Consider the following 20,061-nt stretch of genomic DNA (forward strand, 5'->3'; position numbering starts at 1 on the left):
GAGAAAAATTACTGGTTTGCCAAGTTATATAATAGAAACAAATAAAAACTTTTTTTTTCAAATTTGTTTTGTTTATAGCGCAAAAAATAATACACCCAGTGGCGATTAAATACCACCAAAAGAAAGCTCTATTTTTGTGAAAAAAATGCAAAAAATTTTATATGGGTACAGTGTTGCATGACTGCACAATTATCATTCAAAGTGCGACAGTGCTGAAAGCTGAAAATTGGCCTGGGCAGTTAGGGGGTACAAGTGCCCAGTAGGCAAGTGGTTAAGCACAGCAGACTTCCCAGGGTCCAACTAGCATGCAGCTTCTCATATACTTCTATTTCCAGGTACTATTTAAGGAAAAAGCTCCAAATGTCTAATTCTGATCCACTGGTAAACATTTCAAAGGTCTTTGTTATTTTTGAAGACGTAGGATGAAATCGTAGAGCCAATTTCTGAATTTGCTACTTTAACAATTAAGGGTTAATTTAGAAGTAAGGTTTGTTTTAGGCTTTTGGTGAGAGAAGGGTTAATTGTTAGGTCAGGTTTGAGGTTTGGAGTGAATGCAAGTTGGATGAATCTTTTTAACTTATTTCCAGTAAGTCAAATCCGCTTTGGGCTACTGGCGCCAAAAAACAATTTACTTCCTTTTTTCTGTTACAGGTCATGCTACCGCTGCCTTGTTAGAGGTTCTATATTGTATTTTGTCAGAATCTGTCAAATGCCCAGACTTAGTGACAGTGAAAGAACAAACCGTTCAGAAGAAAAAAAAATTCAGAAGTGCGAGAAACAAGTTGTTTATGCAGGATTTATCCCTAAAAAGTCTGAGAAAGGCAACACTGCGCTTTAATTGGTCTGTTTTTATAGACTCCAAAGCCATTATAGAAATCATAGTGTGCCTATTAGATAGTACTTGTGCAGAGGACTAGTTTAGGAATTAATGCATGAGCGGAACGAAGGCAGAAAGGAGTGGTTGTCTGTAGACCAGTTCTTATTCAAAATCTCCAATCACACCCACAGCAAGTATAGCAAGTGCAGTATAACAACCATGTAGCATAATGGAGATTATACTAAACAATAAAAGCAGAACTCCAGGGAAAAAAAATAAAACATAAACAGAAGTTCAAAAATCTCCATTTATATGCCCCACATTTACAGACTACATTACTTTCATAGCTGCAAGCTAATACTTGTTCACAACTCAGCATCTCTAAAATCATGGTAAGAGAATTCATCCCATGTGCTGGACAGCTATGCTATAGGGGAAAACACGTCACACAAGTACACCGGTGTTCTCCCTTATTGTAAGCATGGAAAAAAAGTCCTTGCATTGCTTACCTGCCCTCTTATCTGGGTAAAGATCCCTTTAATGGTACAGATTCTACTTGGTTACTGCAAAGGTCCAGGTTGAATTAGACTATCTACTATTAGTTATAGTATGACCTTGATAAATTAGAATCTTCACAGAAATATTTGCAATTTGTCCAGGTCTACAAGCCTCCTTATCATAAAGTACTATTTCCACAAACCACAAATTGGTCACAGCTTTTATAAAATCTGCTGTGATTAAGAAGCATTTTGAACACACATTCTTTGCCAATTTCTTTCTATAGCCATACAAATGTTCGTTTTAAAGCTCCATGGAAACAAGCTATGCAGCTCTGAAAGCCATATAAGGTCCCATAAAATGTGAAATAGTAGTTAAAGGAACAATAACAGTATCAGTAACAGATTAATAAAGTTAAATAAGGCTTTCTGAATTGCATCTGGTGGGTGTTTAAATATTTACTAGTTATAATTGTATGCTATTGTTCTCTTCTGACATCTTACTCCAATTCCAGTAATTTCACGCTATATTAGGTTAAAAGAGGCAAGAGAATGAACATGGAGATACCACAAAGCTGAGGGATTTTAACACATTTGTTGTCTTGTCCATGAATCCAAAAGTACTGGAGGGAGCTACACCTTTTGAAAACACAAATTACTGGCGATACCATTGATTTTAGTCCTGCAACCCATCTTTTTCCTTTCAGTACTGCTCCTATGGCCTGCTCCACTAAAACCCTTCTGAAACACCTCACTAACTGCACTGCTGCACAATAATCCCGCAACATTGGCAATCAGAGGCCGTTCTAACACTGAAATAATGGACTGACTATGTAGACTACATTCAATGCAATTCAAAAATAATTGGTCACTATTCAAACATATGCCAATTTATAAAGAACTAGAAAAGCTACAATTTCTGGGGAAATTGTGTGAAGTGTTCTTGCCTCCACCAGTAGTCTACAACTGGAGTTGGCAGAGTAACTGGGTGGAGTGGCTTGAGTATCTATTGTGTGGTTGGAGTGGCTAGAGTAACTGTGAAAAGGTTGGACTGGGCAGAGTAACTTTATGGAGTGGGCAGAGTAACTATGTGGAGTGTTTGGAGTGAGTAAAGATAGTAAACATTACACTAACCAATTGACTGATCAAATTTAAAAAGTGCACATGGCAAGCTTGATAGAGTGAGAAATGCATTTCAACTTTTATTTTTCAGCTCACACTCTAGCTTTTGTCACTCTGCTGCCTGCTCACACAAAAAAAAAAAACTGCTCCAACTTGCTCACTTCACTGGTGGTTGCCATCTTCAAACGGTTGTAGTTTAAAATTATAAATCCTACACCGAAGAGCTTTATATTGTGAGACCCAGACCTACATTATGATGCATAGTATGTCTCTGAAATATTAAAAATGAAGGCACAGTCGCAGTTTATAAATTGCCCTTCAAATCTGAGGTGGCTAGAGTGGAGTTTCAATGAATGTGAATCAACAGCATGAGTTGCAAACAAATGGTCATATTTTGAAAACTATCAGGATTATGGCTTAGCCGTGGACATTTTTAGTGGCAGCAGGGATAGCTGAACGTTTTGATATAAGATTTGTGTAGGTGGGCTTGAAAATGAGGGAGTGATGGCAGTTTCGAAATCATGTCCTGATTTTTCAGCTCACACTCTAGCTTTTGTCAGCTCCCACTCTAGTTTTGAACATTCCGCCATTCATTCCTATGGGACCAATTTCACCACCAAAACGCCGATATTTCGTGAACCATTCGGCGAAACGTTCCACAAAGTAATAACACACCAATCGGGAACAATCCGCACGTTTCGGTATATTACTGGCTATGTAGGGTAAAAACTGTGGGAGGAATTAGGGTGGTAAATTTTGCTATAATAATAATAAGAAGAAATATGTGAGATAACAGTAAGTGGTCTTGCCATGCAAGAACACTTAAATATAGCAAAAGGGGTGAAGAGGAGCAGAATATACTATAGTAAAACTATAAAAAGACTGCGGATCATGGATATCCTTTTTGTTCTAAGGACAGGGCACCTGAACGATGATCTCAGAGGGGATTCTCCCATACCCATCTCTGGTAAGCCGGGCTCTTCCTTCCATACTCCATTATATGAAAAGTATAGATTATAGATTGAGATCTCCTATACTTTTGCGCTGTAAAAACCTATTCTAAGTCTTTTTGGGATAGCCTTTGGATCTGAAGAGTAATTATGGACCAATACCAAAACAAGCTCAAGCACATATGGGCAACGCCTCAGTGATGCCTTTAGATGCTATACAATGTAAAACTCAATGAGGAGATATGTGCCAAAAGAGTTCTGCAAACAAACACGTCTCTAGTATTTAGTAAGGTGATAAACAAGCTTTGATTAAAGAAAACCTATGCAGGTAAAAGCAACACGTTTTCTTTAAATTATCCCCCTTCCCGTTCCCAAAATGCTCACCTTTTCTTTGCTTCCCCTCCTCTCTGGTCATTTGCTAGAAGAAAATTTGTAGGAATCCACTTATAATAGAGAGAGTGGATATCACTGTACACTCTGTTATACTTTACAGTACTGCTGCATACCTTGACCTGCATTTTGCAGCCCATTCATAAAATGCAGTGCCTACAGTACCTTACAATGTTCTCCCTAATTAATACTTACGGGCTTCGTTTTCATTTATGAATGTTACACTCTGCTGGCTTCAGGCTCTTGAAGCCAGCAGAGTTCAAAGTAGGATTTTAAACCACTGGGAAACTGGAAAACATATGAAAAGGAGCTGGGAGCAATATATGCTAGCTGGATAGAAGATGACATAATATTTACAGTATTTGCAATATTTTATGCTTATCTGACAACATATTTAATATACTTATTTTTAAAATATAATTATTTTGAATTTGATGTTTAGTCCTAACAACAAAAATACAAAATGTGTTATATATTTCCCTTAACTAACAATTTCCAGATAAAATCTTCAACAAAAATATTTGTTTTTGATGCACACCATAGTTAAATCATTCAGCTAGTTATATTTCCTGGGGACTCTCAAAGGAAGATTTTCCAATGTCCTTGTACTCACCGAGCAAAAAAAAGTATGATACGACAAAAGATGAGCGATAATGAGAAAATCTAATGGCAAACCAAAACAAATCTGGGTGGAGTTTTCCCTTTACAAGCAAACATAAATCAACTAACTGCCTTGGGTAGATTAACAAATTTAAAATTTTCTGGTGAAGTTTCAAATGCCTTCAAGCAACTACTCCTTCAAATGTTAGATTTTATTTGAATAGATATCATGGATCAGTCCAAAAAGTTCTTTATATGATAAAAGTGACATTTTACAATATTAACATTCTACTTTAATGTGGAACGTGCACTTAAATTGCTTGCAACATTAAAGTGAAACTGCACCTGAGCATCACAAAAAAAAAAAAAAAAAAAAAAAAAAAAAAAAAAAAAAAACCACACAACACAACACAACACAAAAAACAAAAACACAATTTAATTAATTTATAATATTCAAAACAGACTCACCCATCCATCCATGTCTTCATATTTTAGTTAGCTGAGAAATCACTTTGAAAAACACCCACCTAACATTTCTACCCATGACCATCTTGAGTAAGGGCAGATGGTTCATGTCACATTTACTTCCTGGAATTCATCTGCCCTTAGCTCAAGCATGCAGAGAGGACAGTGTGCCTAGCCGAGAAAACCCCTCTTCCCCTCCAGAGATGTTTGCTTAGAACTGGAAAGCAAAAAGTAACTAAAGAAAGTAACTAAAGAAATTTAAAAACATGTTTAACATAAGTAAATACGACATACCTTCCCATCTCATTTCTAATGCTAGCAGCATAAGGAATAAAAATAGTCAATGTTGATTGAGAGAGTGATGTTCCACTTTAAGAGCAATTTGATATTTAAAAAAAATAAATAAAAAACATTGAATATTAAAACATAAGAAATGAGTGTGTTGATTCCAACCTACCTATGACAGCAGCTGTACGGACAAGCTTTGGTTCCTCAGAGTACCACCTTGCACCTGAGGGATGGCTCCATTTTGCAGCCTCCCTTTCTGAGAAGAAGGCATACTGCTGGGCTTGAGGCTGGCCTGTAGCCCACAGAGACAGGAACAGCTGCCTTTCCTTTTCCACACCACGATGGTAAGGCAGAAGGACGGATGCTCGCACAGCTTCAATACAGGCCATGGGAGCCTGGGCACCACGGAACTGCTTCTTTGTTTTCTCCACTGTAGTATCTAGAAAGTCCTCCATATTGAGATTAGAGGAGATACGGAGAGTACTCAGTCTCCGTTTATTCAATGGAAGTCCTAAAATGGAGGGAGAAAATTAATTGAAGTAAATAATTTATCTAGTGCAGTCTTTTGCATGTAGACTATTCATGGTTTTTAATTTTGGTTACTTCCTGCTGTAAAGTTCACATTTAGAAAGTCCAGCAGGCTCAGATAGACACGAACTACCATGGATGAACACAGACTTAGGTTCTGAGATTTGTTAATGTGGACGGATGGATGCAAACTGGCAGATATCAGAGGAGGAGGACAGACTTAAGATATGATGGTGGGACAAAAGCCACTCCCCCACCTTAGAAAAGTTCCACCCACTTTTGAGTCATTCCAAAAGTAGGTGGGGCTTACCACAACAGTGGACAGGCCTTACTTGACAGTTCAACAGGGCTCAGACTGTGTTCATGATGTCAGAACCTGCTGATTACACAGATATAATTTACAGATAGCTCACAGAAGAGTCTATTATACACAGTTAACAAACAATTACCATTATAAAACAAAATGACAACAGAAAATTAAACCAATCTGAACAAAGCATATTCCAATCATAGATTAGTCATATAGTGTTGTATACATAGTGGCCCAATTGGTTTAATGCCACTCCATTTTAGTTCTCTATAACTAGTAGCAATTTTGAATTCCTACAATACAACGTAACAAGCTAACATTATGTAAAAAGAAAAAAAGTCAAATATAATGTCCTTCAGGGTTTCTGTCACAATATCCATACAATTCTGTTTGAGGAATCTATATAAAACATTTCTATTGCCAGTCTGCCAGCCAAACTCTTAGCAGCTCAGAACTGCTCTGAATCACAGCTTTGGAGAACAGAGTGAGTGAGCACAACTGCTGACAGAATGACTTGAAGAACTTCAGTTTTCCTGCTATGAACTTTGAAAATCATTTTCTCCACAGTGACTGCAGCTACAGAGATCGGGTATAACTTTCTTGAATAGCCATAGCCTAGCCGCAGGTGAACTTTAACAGACAAAAAAGACAAAGAAGAAACCTAAGAAAGATGGAGGTTGTGATTGACATGGAGCAGAATATAAAAGAAACTGTACACAATCCATATATAGTCTGGAACTGAACAGTGATGTTGTCTAGCAATTTACCAAATTGGCAGTCATTTGGCAAACCCTCCATACCACATTAAATTGTTTTAACAGCACCAACTTTCATACAAATCAGTTACAAAAATAATCATACATACATACATACATACACTTCCACCTGATGTTCTGGTTTCCAAACCCAGGCACATACAAAATACGGAATACCATACTTTTCTTATTTTAAACATCTGGTAAGCATATAAATTACCAAGGCAATGAAAAAAAAAAAGCTGTTTTGCTGAAAAATGCTTCCATTTATTAATTACTCTTATTTTTTGTAGCACTTCTCTTCTTGCTGCAGGCTGCGAAATACACCAATGTATCACAAGCACATCCAAAATCATAGGATGCTCCTTAACCCCTGGAGGAGAGAGGTGACAGATGGAAACAGCTCTTTTATCTCATTCAGTTTAGGGAAGCAAAACAAGTGACAGCATTTCTTCAAATGTTCTGCTGAGACATGAGTATGGGCTGAAAACTGGTGGCTGCTAAGTAGTTCAACTAAATCTTTCTATCCTAAGGAAAAATATCTGTTCCAAACATGATGGTCTCAGTCCATTCCTCAAACAGTATTACCAGCTGTGAAATGGTTTCTTTTCTGTCCCCTCTGGCAGAGATGGAAAAGTATAGTCTTCACACATTAACTACACAGCACTTAGGGGCTTCTTCCTCTTACCAGACTCATTATTAATTTTTACGGGTCTGATTTCCAAAATGAAAAATAGATCAAAAAGAGTTGGCAATAGTATTTAGATTCAAGATGATGTTTTCCAAGTGCAGGTTAAAATTTTAAGGACAGCTGAAAGGAGACATGGAGCAATATGTCTATTGTTCATTTGCTGGCTGTCATAAGTAATTCCCATTGCGCCTAGTGCACGAAGAGTACATCTAGTACACGGAGTTGCTCAATAAAGCGGTTTGATAAAAACTTGCAGGTGATGTGCTGTTTCATAGACAAGAGAGAATCATACTGGTCTATCTACTTACAATTTGCAAAAAGGCCCTTAAATAATGAAAAACATTGACAAATGTGCATGTATTTGACAAACTGACAAGCTATGCATTATGACATTTGTTTTATTTTCGCTTGGATTTTACTTACCACCAAGGTCTAGCAACCCTCTTTCTTAAAGTGAGGGTTTACTCATAACAACTTGATAAAAAATAATGAGGTTCTTTAGCAAGGAACATGCATTCCACATTAATAATTAAGCTACCAAAATTAGTGTGTGCTGTAAATTGCCTCCAGCATTGTTCCTGTTTCCTCCTGCTGGAGGCTGCCATTTTGTTGAAGCCCAGAGTCTTGACCAACATTAAATCTTTAAGCGGTCAGCAGATCGGCCTCAATTTTGGCACAGTGCCTAAAAATAGAGAGCAACTAAGCATGTGCAGAGCAGGGTGAGACAGTGTATTACTGGATTTTAAACATTATAGGCACTTATTTGTAATGTTTTACATAGTTATACCTGCAAAAGGAGCCATGCTGAACTGATCTAGCAGGACTTAATTGTCTGATTAAAGTTCTACTTTAATAGGAGCAATCTACTTCATTTTCTATGCAGTTTTTGTGCCAGACAAGACAAAGGGCAGGGGAGCTAGTTGTGTCCCCTTGCTCAGCACTCTGAAATAGAAAAGGGTGTGGGTGGCAGAGATGGACCCAGAGTGGGTCTATCTGCTTTGGTAATGTGGTGCATGCCATTGTTGCCAGTTTCCTGGGCTGAAGTTTTGGGCTGACGCCATATGATCTAGACGTGAACCTGTGCTTTGCCCATGGAGGACAAAGCAACAAGTTCACGGTACTTTCCCCTTTTACCTTCTTTTTTTTCCCCTGCTGCTCATTCATATATGGAAAGCAAATGGCTCAAATGGATTCCCAGTCTGAGCTTACATAGGAGCTGACTATCTACCCACCTCCATGGGAAAGTTCTGGGCCAATCATCAATTACCAACTCTGTCCCATTTAGTGCGTCACATGCTCTGCCATATGCTAAAGTAACAGGTAGTTTCTTTGCTCCTAGCATCCATCTCTTTTACCAATTTATATTAGGCTTTTAGATAGTTCTAGGATTATAAATATTAGAAAATGTTGTTTAGACCAGAGTTCTGCTTTAATTTATTTAATTTGTACATTGCCAGCACTGTCAGCTTTATTGCTCTAAAATTGCTATAGAGAAGCCCCTTATACAGTCATGGCCGAAATTGTTGGCACCCTTGATATTTCTCCAGGAAATCATGTATTTCTCACGAAACGTATTGCATTAACACATGTTTTGCTATACACATGTTTATTCCCTTTGTGTGTATTGGGACAAAACAAAAAAAGGGAGGAAAGAAAGCAAATTCGACATAATGTCACACAAACCTCCAAAAATGGGCTGGACAAAAGTATTGGCACCCTTTCACAACTGCGGATAAATAAGAATGTTACAAGCATGTGATGCTCCTGTAAACTCACCTGGGGCAAGTAACAGGTGTGGGCAATATAGAAATCACACCTGAAAGCAGATAAAAAGGAGAGACGTTCACTTAACCTTTGCATTGTGTGTCTGTCTGTGCCACACTAAGCATGGACAACAGAAAGAGGAGACGAGAACTGTCTGAGGACCTGAGAACCAAAATTGTGGCAAAATATCAACAATCTCAAGGTTACAAGTCCATCTCCAGAGAACTAGATTTGCCTTTGTCCACAGTGCGCAACATTATCAAGAAGTTTGCAACCCATGGCACTGTAGCTAATCTCCCTGGTCGTGGACGGATGAGGAAAATTGATGAAAGATTGCAACGCAGAATAGTCCGGATGGTGGATAAGCAGCCCCAAACATGTTCCAAAGACATTCAAGCTGTCCTGCAGGCTCAGGGAGCATCAGTGTCAGCGCGAACTATCCGTCGACATTTAAATGAAATGAAACGCTATGGCAGGAGACCCAGGAGGACCCCACTGCTGACACAGAGACATAAAAAAGCAAGACTACAGTTTGCCAAAATGTACTTGAGTAAGCCAAAAGCCTTCTGGGAAAACGTCTTGTGGACAGATGAGACCAAGATAGAGCTTTTCGGTAAAGCACATCATTCTACTGTTTACCGAAAACGGAATGAGGCCTACAAAGAACAAAACACAGTACCTACGGTAAAATATGGTGGAGGTTCAATGATGTTTTGGGGTTGTTTTGCTGCCTCTGGCACTGGGTGCCTTGACTGTGTGCAAGGCATCATGAAATCTGAGGATTACCAAAGGATTTTGGGTCGCACTGTAGGGCCCAGTGTCAGAAAGCTGGGTTTGCGTCCAAGATCCTGGGTCTTCCAGCAGGACAATGACCCCAAACATACGTCAAAAAGCACTCAGAAATGGATGGCAAAGAAGCGCTGGAGAGTTCTGAAGTGGCCAGCAATGAGCCCAGATCTAAATCCCATTGAACACCTGTGGAGAGATCTTAAAATTGCTGTTGGGAAAAGGTGTCCTTCCAATAAGAGAGACCTGGAGCTGTTTGCAAAGGAAGAGTGGTCCAAAATTCCGGGTGAGAGGTGTCAGAAGCTTATTGATGGTTATAGGAAGCGACTGATTTCAGTTATGTTTTCCAAAGGGTGTGCAACCAAATATTAAGTTAAGGGTGCCAATACTTTTGTCCAGCCCATTTTTGGGGTTTTGTGTGACATTATGTCATATTTGCTTTTCTGCCTCTGTTTTATATTTGTTCCAATACATACAAAGGGAATAAACATGTGTATAGCAAAACATGTGTTAATGCAATACCTTTTTTGTGTGAAATACTTGATTTTCAGGAAAAATATCAAGGGTGCCAACAATTTCGGCCATGACTGTAAATGCTGTACTGTACCCAGCATTCTAGGCAGTAATTCCATTACCCACACTAGGAAAATGTTTTTATCTCATATTACACTGCAGTAATCCTTGGTAAAGATAAGTATAGCAGACAGCTCAGATCTAGCACTCATAGCTAGACTCAAGTGTGTGTATAATTACATTTCAATTAAATGATATGCAATTTAGGTGGCTTGACTATAATGCCTGCACAGAGAGTATGTCATTTTTATTTCCTCTTTTTTCCCTAAGAAAGGCCATACATATCTGCTATATACCTATGTCAAATCGTTTATAGAACCTATTTGAAAGAAGAAAAAAAACCAAAAAAAACCCCCAAAAAAAACAAAAAAAAAAACAAAGGATGCCACTCCAGTAAAAAAGCAAAAAACAAAATAAGCAATAAAATGTGCATAGACAAACACTTTCACACTGCCGCAGGCTTCTGTTTTTCATCTGCACGGCTTATGAAATGGCATATTAACAATTTATATACTTACATTGAGCTATATTACAGACAGGACATTCAGTTTACATAGGCTGCCAAGAAGCTCACAACCAGTGCTAGGCTTTGTTTTTTCACCCTCAAAAAACTAAAAGGCATGGATGTGCCATGTATTACATGTTTATTAAGACAAATAACATTTTTGTGTATATATATATATATATATATATATATATATATATATATATATATATATATATATATATATATATACACATACATATACATATACACACACACACACACACACACACACACACACACACACATACATACATACATACATACACACACACACGCACATATACACAAAAATGCAGTTTTGCTGGTTCAGTGCTGTTGGCTCCTGCTTTGTTAGTCCTGCTTCCCTTAACCACTTCTAGGCTGCCCGCCGCAATTTACTGAGGACGGGTGGCAGCTACAGGACAAGCAACGTACCCATACGTCACTGTTGCTTTACAAACACAGGCAGGCGCGCAACCCTCCCCCCCCAATGTCTGCTGTGTCCACCGGACACAGCGGAATGGGAATCCTGGTAATCGACATGATCACAATGACAACAAAGCTTTATGAATCAATCTGTTTCATAAATGTTTTGCGTCTGTTCTTGGAGAGCTGTGATTGGTCCACAGCTCTCACATGGCACATGGGGTTAATCACATCACCCTGTACCATGTGACCAATCACAGATCATTGTATTTTGAACTGTCATGAACTTAACACATTCATTACAGTTCAAAGCAAGGTTTGCATTGCAGAGCAATAATCTTCATTGTAAAAACAAAACAAAAGAAAATATCCCTGATAAACACCCCCCCCCCCCCCCCCCAGAGTAGAACAATGTTACTATGGTAACATTGCACTACTCTGATGAAAGTATTTAAAAAAAAAAAAAATATAGCAAAAGATGAGAAAAATTGTATTTTTTTTTAAATTGAGAAAAAAAATTTTAATTAATGAATTTTTTTTAAATACCATATAGACCGTGCAAAAATGGTGTAGACAATATAAACTTGATATCAATAATCATAATAATAAATAATACACATGTAAACTAGTTTATCTGTGCAGTCCCAATATGTGAAAATAAAGTGCAAATGTGCTAGATTCTTGATTGTGAACTCCGTATTAACGTGACAAGTGCTCCACTGTGCTCAGACTGGTGCCCCACATGGATTTACACTCACCATCATCCCATGACCACCTATCTTTAGAATGGTCACTAGTGCTTTTGTTGGGACTATCTCTAAATGCCACATATTAATTGGTGACCGATGTTCCTCAACGTTGTTAGTAGTAACCGATGTGTCTTAGATTGTTAGTTATACAGGTGATCCTTCTTAGGGGATAGTTAATACCAGCACTACTCCTCTCCTCCACAGGAAATAATATAAGTGTTCAGCATAAAACAGACATCCCATAGTGTAAACTGAAAACCTTTACTAGTGGGGATAAATAATTAAAATGCAACTCACAAAAAAAAGTGCCTATTACTTGGCACTGAGTGTGTTCAGCTCTGTTTGTATATGGAAGAAAAAAAATGGCCGCCACATTCCAGCGTGCGTTCAAAAGGGCGGAAGTGACATCTGCGTAAGTTGCATCATCAAATCGACGCATTTCAACCAATAGATCAGCATCAGGAAGTGCAAGAACCGCCATTTTGGAGATGGTATTTATACCTTCAATTGATAGACCAATTGCTTAATTATAATTCAGCTTGTTTTCACTTATAAATGCATTGGATATGGCTGCAACATTACTGGGCACACTCTGTATCTTACAAATCTTGAGCTAATAGGCAATATTAAAAGTACAGCAACATTTGCATGGCAATATATTAGTGGGGCTCTTAAATAGTGTCTTCAAAATACCTATTCACCAATGCAATATCTAAAAACGATCTAGAGGGAGAGTACCTCTATATAGTAATATATTAGTATAAATAAAAATACAAGTAGGTAAGTAAAGGTGTGTTAAATATGTATATTATCAGTCTATATGAAAGAAATTTTAGAGGGGGGAACATTCATTACCAAATACACCAACATCCATCTAGAATCGATCTTAAAAGGGAAATGTCCCTATATAGATTAGACTAGCTAGAATACAAATACAATGTAGGTTTACATTACATTAAAGCTGTAGTACTTTTAAAGGGGAATATGTCCTACAAACAGCATAAAATAACAAAATATCAATGTAATCTTAAAGGGGAATCCCTCTATATATTAAAAACGAACATAAAATACTTCCCCTAAGGATAGGACTGTGTTTAAAAAGATGGAATCTAAATGATAATTGAAAAGAAATATTTAAAAAACTGTACCAGCATTAAAAATTCATCAAAAAACTATTTAAATCTATCTCCACATTTAACCCTTCTGGTGATAAAGTCTTAAGCTCATATATCCACTGAGTTTAATTTTTTGAGATCTCTCTGATCATATATGATCCTGTCCAATGCCCCTCTATTTTATCTAATTTCAACACCCACTGTTTTATTCTCTAGGGCCTCTGCTTTAAAAAAAAATATATATATATAAAAAAATGTTTGGGGGTTCAAAGTAATTTTCTATTTTTTCAAGTAAACAAAGTGTCAGAAAAGGCTCGGTCTTCAAGTGGTTAGAAAAGTGGGTGATGTCTGGCACAAGCTTCTAATGTTGGCCCTGAAATGCCAGGATAGTAGTAGCATCAACACCCTCCCCCCCAATGAGCCCTTTTTTGGAAAACAGACACTCCAAGATATTTGCCAAGAGACATGGTAAGTATTTTGCAGATCTTACTTGTTGACACAAGTTTTTGTCATTTTCCAAAAATTTGTGTCAAAGAATAAAATGTTCCATGGACTCAACATGCCTCTCAGCAAATTCCTTGGGATGTCTACTTTCCAAAAAGAGGTCATTTGGGTGAGTTTGTACTGTCCGGACATTTTAGCACATCAAGAAAAGTAAAAGCTGCATAAATTCCAATATATATACACCATAGTTTGTAGACACTATAACTTTCACACAAATCAATTAATACACATGTATTGGGAGTTCTGCTTACCAAAGACATGTAGTAGATACATTTTGGCCTAAACTTTGAGTTTACTGGCTATTTTTCATTACTGAAATTAAGAAATATTGTGGGTTTTTTTTCAAAATTTTCTTCTGTCTTTCTTCGTTTATATCACAAAAAATTAAAAAAAAGTGATGGTCAAATACCACCAAAAGAAAGATCTATTTGTGTGAAAAATGGACATAAATTTCATTTGGGTACAGCATTGCATGAACACCAATTACCAGTTGAAATAGTGCAGTGCTCAATAGCAAAAAATGGCCTGGTCATTAGGGGCGTAAATCTTCCAGAGGGTAAGTGGTTAAAGTGGAACCACACTGCATCTGAGCACCAGAAACGCTATTCAATTCATTTTTAATATTCAAAGCAAACTCCCCCATCCATCCATGTCGCCATGCTTTATTTTGCTGGGAAATCACTTTGAAACATCTCCCCCTAGCATTTCTGGCTGTGGCCATCTTGAGTAAGGGCAGATTATCCATGTAACATTTACATCCTGGAATTCCTCGGCCCTTTGCTCAGGCATGCAGGCAAGAGGGTGTGCTTAACTGACAAAAGCCCTCCTCCCCTCCTGAAGATTCCTGGGATGTATAACGACATCTACTTAGGCCTGGAAACCAGCAAGTAATTGAAGAAATATAAAGAAAAAGTTTAAAACAAGTATATATGATATCATTTCCTATCTATTTATTTATGCTAACAGCATAAGGATTTCAAATAGTCATTGTTGACTAAGAGAATGAAGCTCTGCTTAACTTTCTGTCTTCACAGGAAAGAGTTGACAGTGGACAGAGAGTGCAGTCTCCAGTTGGTCTGTTAGCCTTAAGAAGATAGAGGTCTTCACTTCTACTGATGCGCACAGTGTAGAGATGCACATTTCTAGTCCCTGCATATAAAGGTGGCTCCACGGGATGCTTCAAGAGAAAGGAGCCACCCGGAAACAGGAAACCTGGGCTAATGTTCATGGCACCAGCCTAACTAGAACTTTGGAAAGAATTTAAAGATGTATGGCCAGCCTTACTGATTAAATCAAATGCTAAAAGTGCTTAAAATAGAGGGTTTAAATATCACTGTAATGTTTTTCTCATAAATACTTAACTAGATTAAATATTGTAATTGAAGTTTTTTTGCCTACTGCAGAGTTACAAAGGATTAATAATTGTGGGATCCATTGGAATGAATGTTTGAATTACTGAATAAATCAATTTGCCTCCAGACCATCAAAACAAGATTGGGCTTGGCAGTTGTAATAGTCCTTTTATTTTGCAAATGAAACTGGGATTTCCTATTGAAGAAAGGGAAATCCACATTTGTGGTGAACAGGAGCAAATTTTACTGAAGATGGTAAAGGTATGAGTGGTAACTGTGCACTACAATTACGATGAATGAACCAACTAATTGGTGATGAATGATCATCAAACTACTAACTGCTGCTTTATAAATAACTCCTTAGAAATAGGCAAACAAAATATATATTGTTTATTTTCTAAAGCGGATATCACTAATGATAGCGTAATATCTCCCTCTACAGGTAAAGAGTGGAACTGCAACTGCTTATTTACAGCATTATCACTGTTATTTCACCTTTTCATATCTAACAATAAAAAGGTAAAACAACAAAAAAAGGACTATACTATACCCGTTTTGTATGGGAAAAAAAAAATTACTTTTTTTTGTTTTTAATGCTACTCTTTTATCAGTCAGAAATCACTGTTTTATTCATACATGCAGTATTGTTTTTATAGACAGGTGAAAAGAACTTTTCAGATGCAGTCATATCTGCTATTTTTTTTCTGAAATTGCAAACCAGTCATAATGCTAATAGACTCTGTTATGCGATCTTCTATGCTTCTATAATGCTTTAATGTTGCAACAAATTAGATTCATATTTTAGACCCCCAGCATTAAGCTTTACATTATATTTGACGGTGCCCCATTTACACCTGATGTCATATCGCTTGAAGTTTGTTGCTTAAAGCTCAAAAAAGTATATCTTCTTTGTGGCAGAGTTGCATGTGTTTTGCCCCTATAGGCTTCCATAGAAGCGCCTGAACAACATGCAAGGTCCTGCCTCTCTTCTTCATAGAAACCAGCTTTTCATTGGCTAAAGCCAGAACACTCAAGACGAAAGCACTTTAAATGCATGTACGAATGCTCAAAAAAAAAAAAAAAAAAAAAAAAACCCTCCAAAAAACACCTGAAAATGGCAAAAGGCATAGATCCCCCTGCTAATAAGGTACCAGACCCACCCTTGAGAATTTTTTGGCTGGAGGACTGCAAAATATAACACTGACACCATCCCATATAAACTCGGGGGGGCAATAAAAAAAATTAGGTACACTTACAGATCAGTGTCATCCAGCAGGCGAATAGAAAAAAAGATTTTCTATTCCAATCCTGTACGGGGCTCTTCTCCCATTTCCTTTTGGGAAGCAAACATGCCTTTAAAACTAAAGGCCTGCATGTGACAGACTAAACAAATAATAAATCCAGTTACTATGTGGTACACAAGTCTTATAGACTTTGCTTTCTCTGACCAAGCCAATTTCTCCTTTAATTGGGTTACACTCGCTCCCCCTCCCAGACACTGCAGCTCACAGTGGGAGGATTCCAGCAAAAGAGGGAGTGCTGACAATCTAGAAAGCAGTGGGCAGGACTGGGTGTGGCCAATTGCTGATTGACAAGCTATTGGCAGGCAAAATCAGCAGTGACAATGTTGATAGCCACTCCACCCACATTTTTTTCAGCCCACTGTAGTGCAATCAGACACGAGAGTGACAACCGTGCTCTGAACTGCGAATGCAGATGTACTTATTAAATGCAGCAATCATATTGGACTATGACATACTGGAATTTTCCATAGTCCAGTCCATTTAATAGCAGCTTCACGAATACCTACTGAATGAAATAAGCAACAATAGTGCAAGAATTCTCCCAATATCCCTTGGTCCAGTTATTATTATGGTACTCTATTAGAATCTATGTACAATCATGCTATAAATAAGTTGGAAATCTTTGTATTGACAAAAACGGAAAAAAAAAAAAAAAAAAAAAAAAGGGGACTTTTTGGTGCTAATTGCATAGGAATAAAGCGGCTTCCACACTGATCTATTTTTTCTTCCAAAAGCAGGGGAAAAAAAAAAGAAAAAAAAACCCACGTGACCGTGTATTCCTACAGAACTCTTCACACTAATACATTGTGGGTCTGTTGCATCTTTTAAAATCCTGCTTGCTGCATTTTTGGTGAAATCAATGGACAATGCAGTAAAAACGCATTGCATTGCATGCTTGGTGCAGTTTTTGAATCACATGTCCTGTAAAAAGCACACCCCAAACGCAGTAAAAACACGGCGAAAACCGCATAAGCGTTTTTGCTACGAATCACTGTGAAAGTAGCCTAAAATTGCAACTCTAACATTTTTGATAAAAAGTTAAATAATGTTAAAACCATCTTTAAAAATCCACCAGAGGTGCATTGTAGGTCACCCTAGATAGAGCATGAATCCCACCCTGTAGAGTATATTTCACATCTGTTAGATCAGAAACAAAAGCTTTATATGTCACACTTATGTTATAAATAACATAGAGTATAAATTTCCAGTATTTTAGGGGTTCTCCATCTGTGAGATGTAATTAAGGGACCTTTTTTAATCATTTCTTATGTAATTTTCTATGAGTTGGGTTGGGATGCCTCATAAGTCCATCCTTTTTTCCCCACACTTTTAAGAGATTCCCCCCCGTGTCCTTCCTATTGTCATTGCACTTCACAAACCATGACTTAATCAAGAACAGGTACCAGGGGAGCTGTCAGCTTAATCTGTACATTACTAGGGATCAGTGATGTACATAGAAATGGTCAGGGAAGGAAGGGGGAACACCAATGCATAGAATTCACTTTTAGAATTCATTTCCAGCTAAGTCTTTATAATCTCAGATCCCACTGTTGGTAGTTTTTAGCTCAGGAGGTATTCTGGTATTTTTGCAGGATTGATTTCAGTGTTGGCCAGGATGACCAGAAGCTCTGAGGGCAATAAATCTACTCTATTAAGCCTGCTCTTCTTACTACACAGCCTGCAAATGAGGATCTTTGACTAGCAGCAACTATTCTGAAGTCTCCTGTACATTTAATGTCATATCTTGATTGGAAATGTCACAGGAGGATGGGGTCAGTGTCAACAGCAACCCTTGCAATCATAAAAGGAGAAATGTGGGATTTGAAAAAAACAAACACGCATACTCACCTCCATGCTACAGCTCTCCCACATCAGCACTAACACTAAAAACTGAGTGATCACATCACCACCGATTGCTCAGTTCTTGGTCTGCTCAGAGCTGTCAGTCACTGCTCTCTGCTCTGCCCCTCAGCACTCACTGGAAAACCGGTCTGGAGAGGGGGTGGAAGCAGCTTGCTCAGGCTCTCAGCGGTGCACTAAAAGGCTGAGCTTGCTGCCAATCAGGCATCCAGGTGGATCCTGATAATATTGTCAAGATCCTTCCTGGCCCTGGAGCGGCTCCAACACTCCAACTGATAGTGGGCAATAGCTGACTCTGGGTCACAGGAGAGCACAAGTAACTGTACTCCTGTGATCCACAAAAAAAAAAAAAAAAAAAAAGTACGGCCAAAAAAAGTTTGGCCATACTTCTCTTTTAATACAGTGATGGATATGTGTTATCTTCACATGCAGGCAGATCTGCAATGTTAAAATTGCTTCAACAGCCTCCTTAAAGCAGAGAAAGAAAGAAGGAAAGAAAGGAAAGAAAAACAATAAATGTGTCTTCTGCAGTTTTTTTGCCATAATGTGTTAGTATGTACCAAAGCCCTCCAGCGCAGTGCTGTAATGGCTCCCCTGACGCTTCCATCTTCACCTGGTCTTTTTTGGGGTTCGCGGACTGCGGCTGTTTGAATGGTAATGGCCCGTGATGACGTCACACTTGTGCATACGCACGGAAACCATGGTACAGCGCTTTGCATTGCACAGCACACTGTATGCACTGAATGCAAAGCATCACTGTGCATGCTATTGTCAATGTGCATATCTTCTAATTCAGTGGTTCTCAACCTGTGGGTCGCGACCCCTTTGGGGGTCGAACGACCCTTTCACAGGGGTCACCTAAGACCTTCGGAAAACACATATTTCCGATGGGTAAAGAGCAGCTACTGTGTAGAAAGCAGCTGCTGTTTTGAAAGCAGCAGTATTGGAGGTAAAACGACACTTCATGAATTATAATTACTGGGTAAATAATTTTATGGTTGGGGGGGGGGGGGGGGGGGGGGTCACCACAAAATGAGGAACTGTATTAAAGGGTTGCGGCATTAGGAAGGTTGAGAACCACTGTTCTAAATGGTGCACATTTAGGATGTATTCATTGTACCTACACGTAAGCTTGATTGTAAGCTTACCTATCGGTACAAGTTTAAATACAGGCTTTACTACCGCTTTAAACAGTGCCCCCGTCCACCCCCAGGCTTTAAAGCAGCTGCATGGGCTGCTACAGCGATTTGCCTGTTTTATCATCATTTGTCCTTTTCACTGCACTCTTGAATATGGAAGCAGAAGAAGATCTGGCGCTCAAAAGTATAGATAGATACTCCAATGAAAAGAGGAAAAAGATATGTGTTATACAAGATTGATGGTATGATTCAGCTATTCAGCTCAGACTTACAATAAAAATCATATATGCGCACAAATGGTAAATAAAGTCCATAAAAAAAGTCTCTGAATACTGGCTGGAAGTAAGCGTGGTTAGTGGCAGCCGTCCTATAGAGCAGGGCCAGGTCTATAAGCAAAGATGAGAAAGAACAGGAAAAAGGAGGAGCCTCCTGTTCCTCTTTTTTCTACTCTTCTGAATATGAACGCTTTTGAATTCAACAAAAGCAACAGAAAAAACACATTGACAGCACATTTCACATTGCTCTTTGTGTTTAAAGCCTATACTCGAGT

General features: G+C 38.2%; 1 protein-coding gene across 2 annotated transcripts in view; it reads right to left on the reverse strand.

The window, feature by feature from the left end:
* EHHADH (enoyl-CoA hydratase and 3-hydroxyacyl CoA dehydrogenase) overlaps positions 1-20,061 on the reverse strand; it is a 65,172-nt gene that overhangs the window by 22,453 nt on the left and 22,658 nt on the right. For both annotated transcript variants that reach the window (XM_089671661.1, XM_089671653.1), the window contains one exon: positions 5,299-5,640. In XM_089671661.1, coding sequence (XP_089527787.1) covers positions 5,299-5,640 — 342 coding nt within the window. The remainder of the gene's footprint in view (positions 1-5,298; positions 5,641-20,061) is intronic.

Source organism: Staurois parvus, unplaced genomic scaffold, assembly GCF_062004578.1.
Source record: "Staurois parvus isolate SC_StPar_1 unplaced genomic scaffold, SC_StPar_1.0 ptg000011l, whole genome shotgun sequence".
In the NCBI taxonomy this organism is placed as follows: Eukaryota; Metazoa; Chordata; class Amphibia; order Anura; family Ranidae; genus Staurois; species Staurois parvus.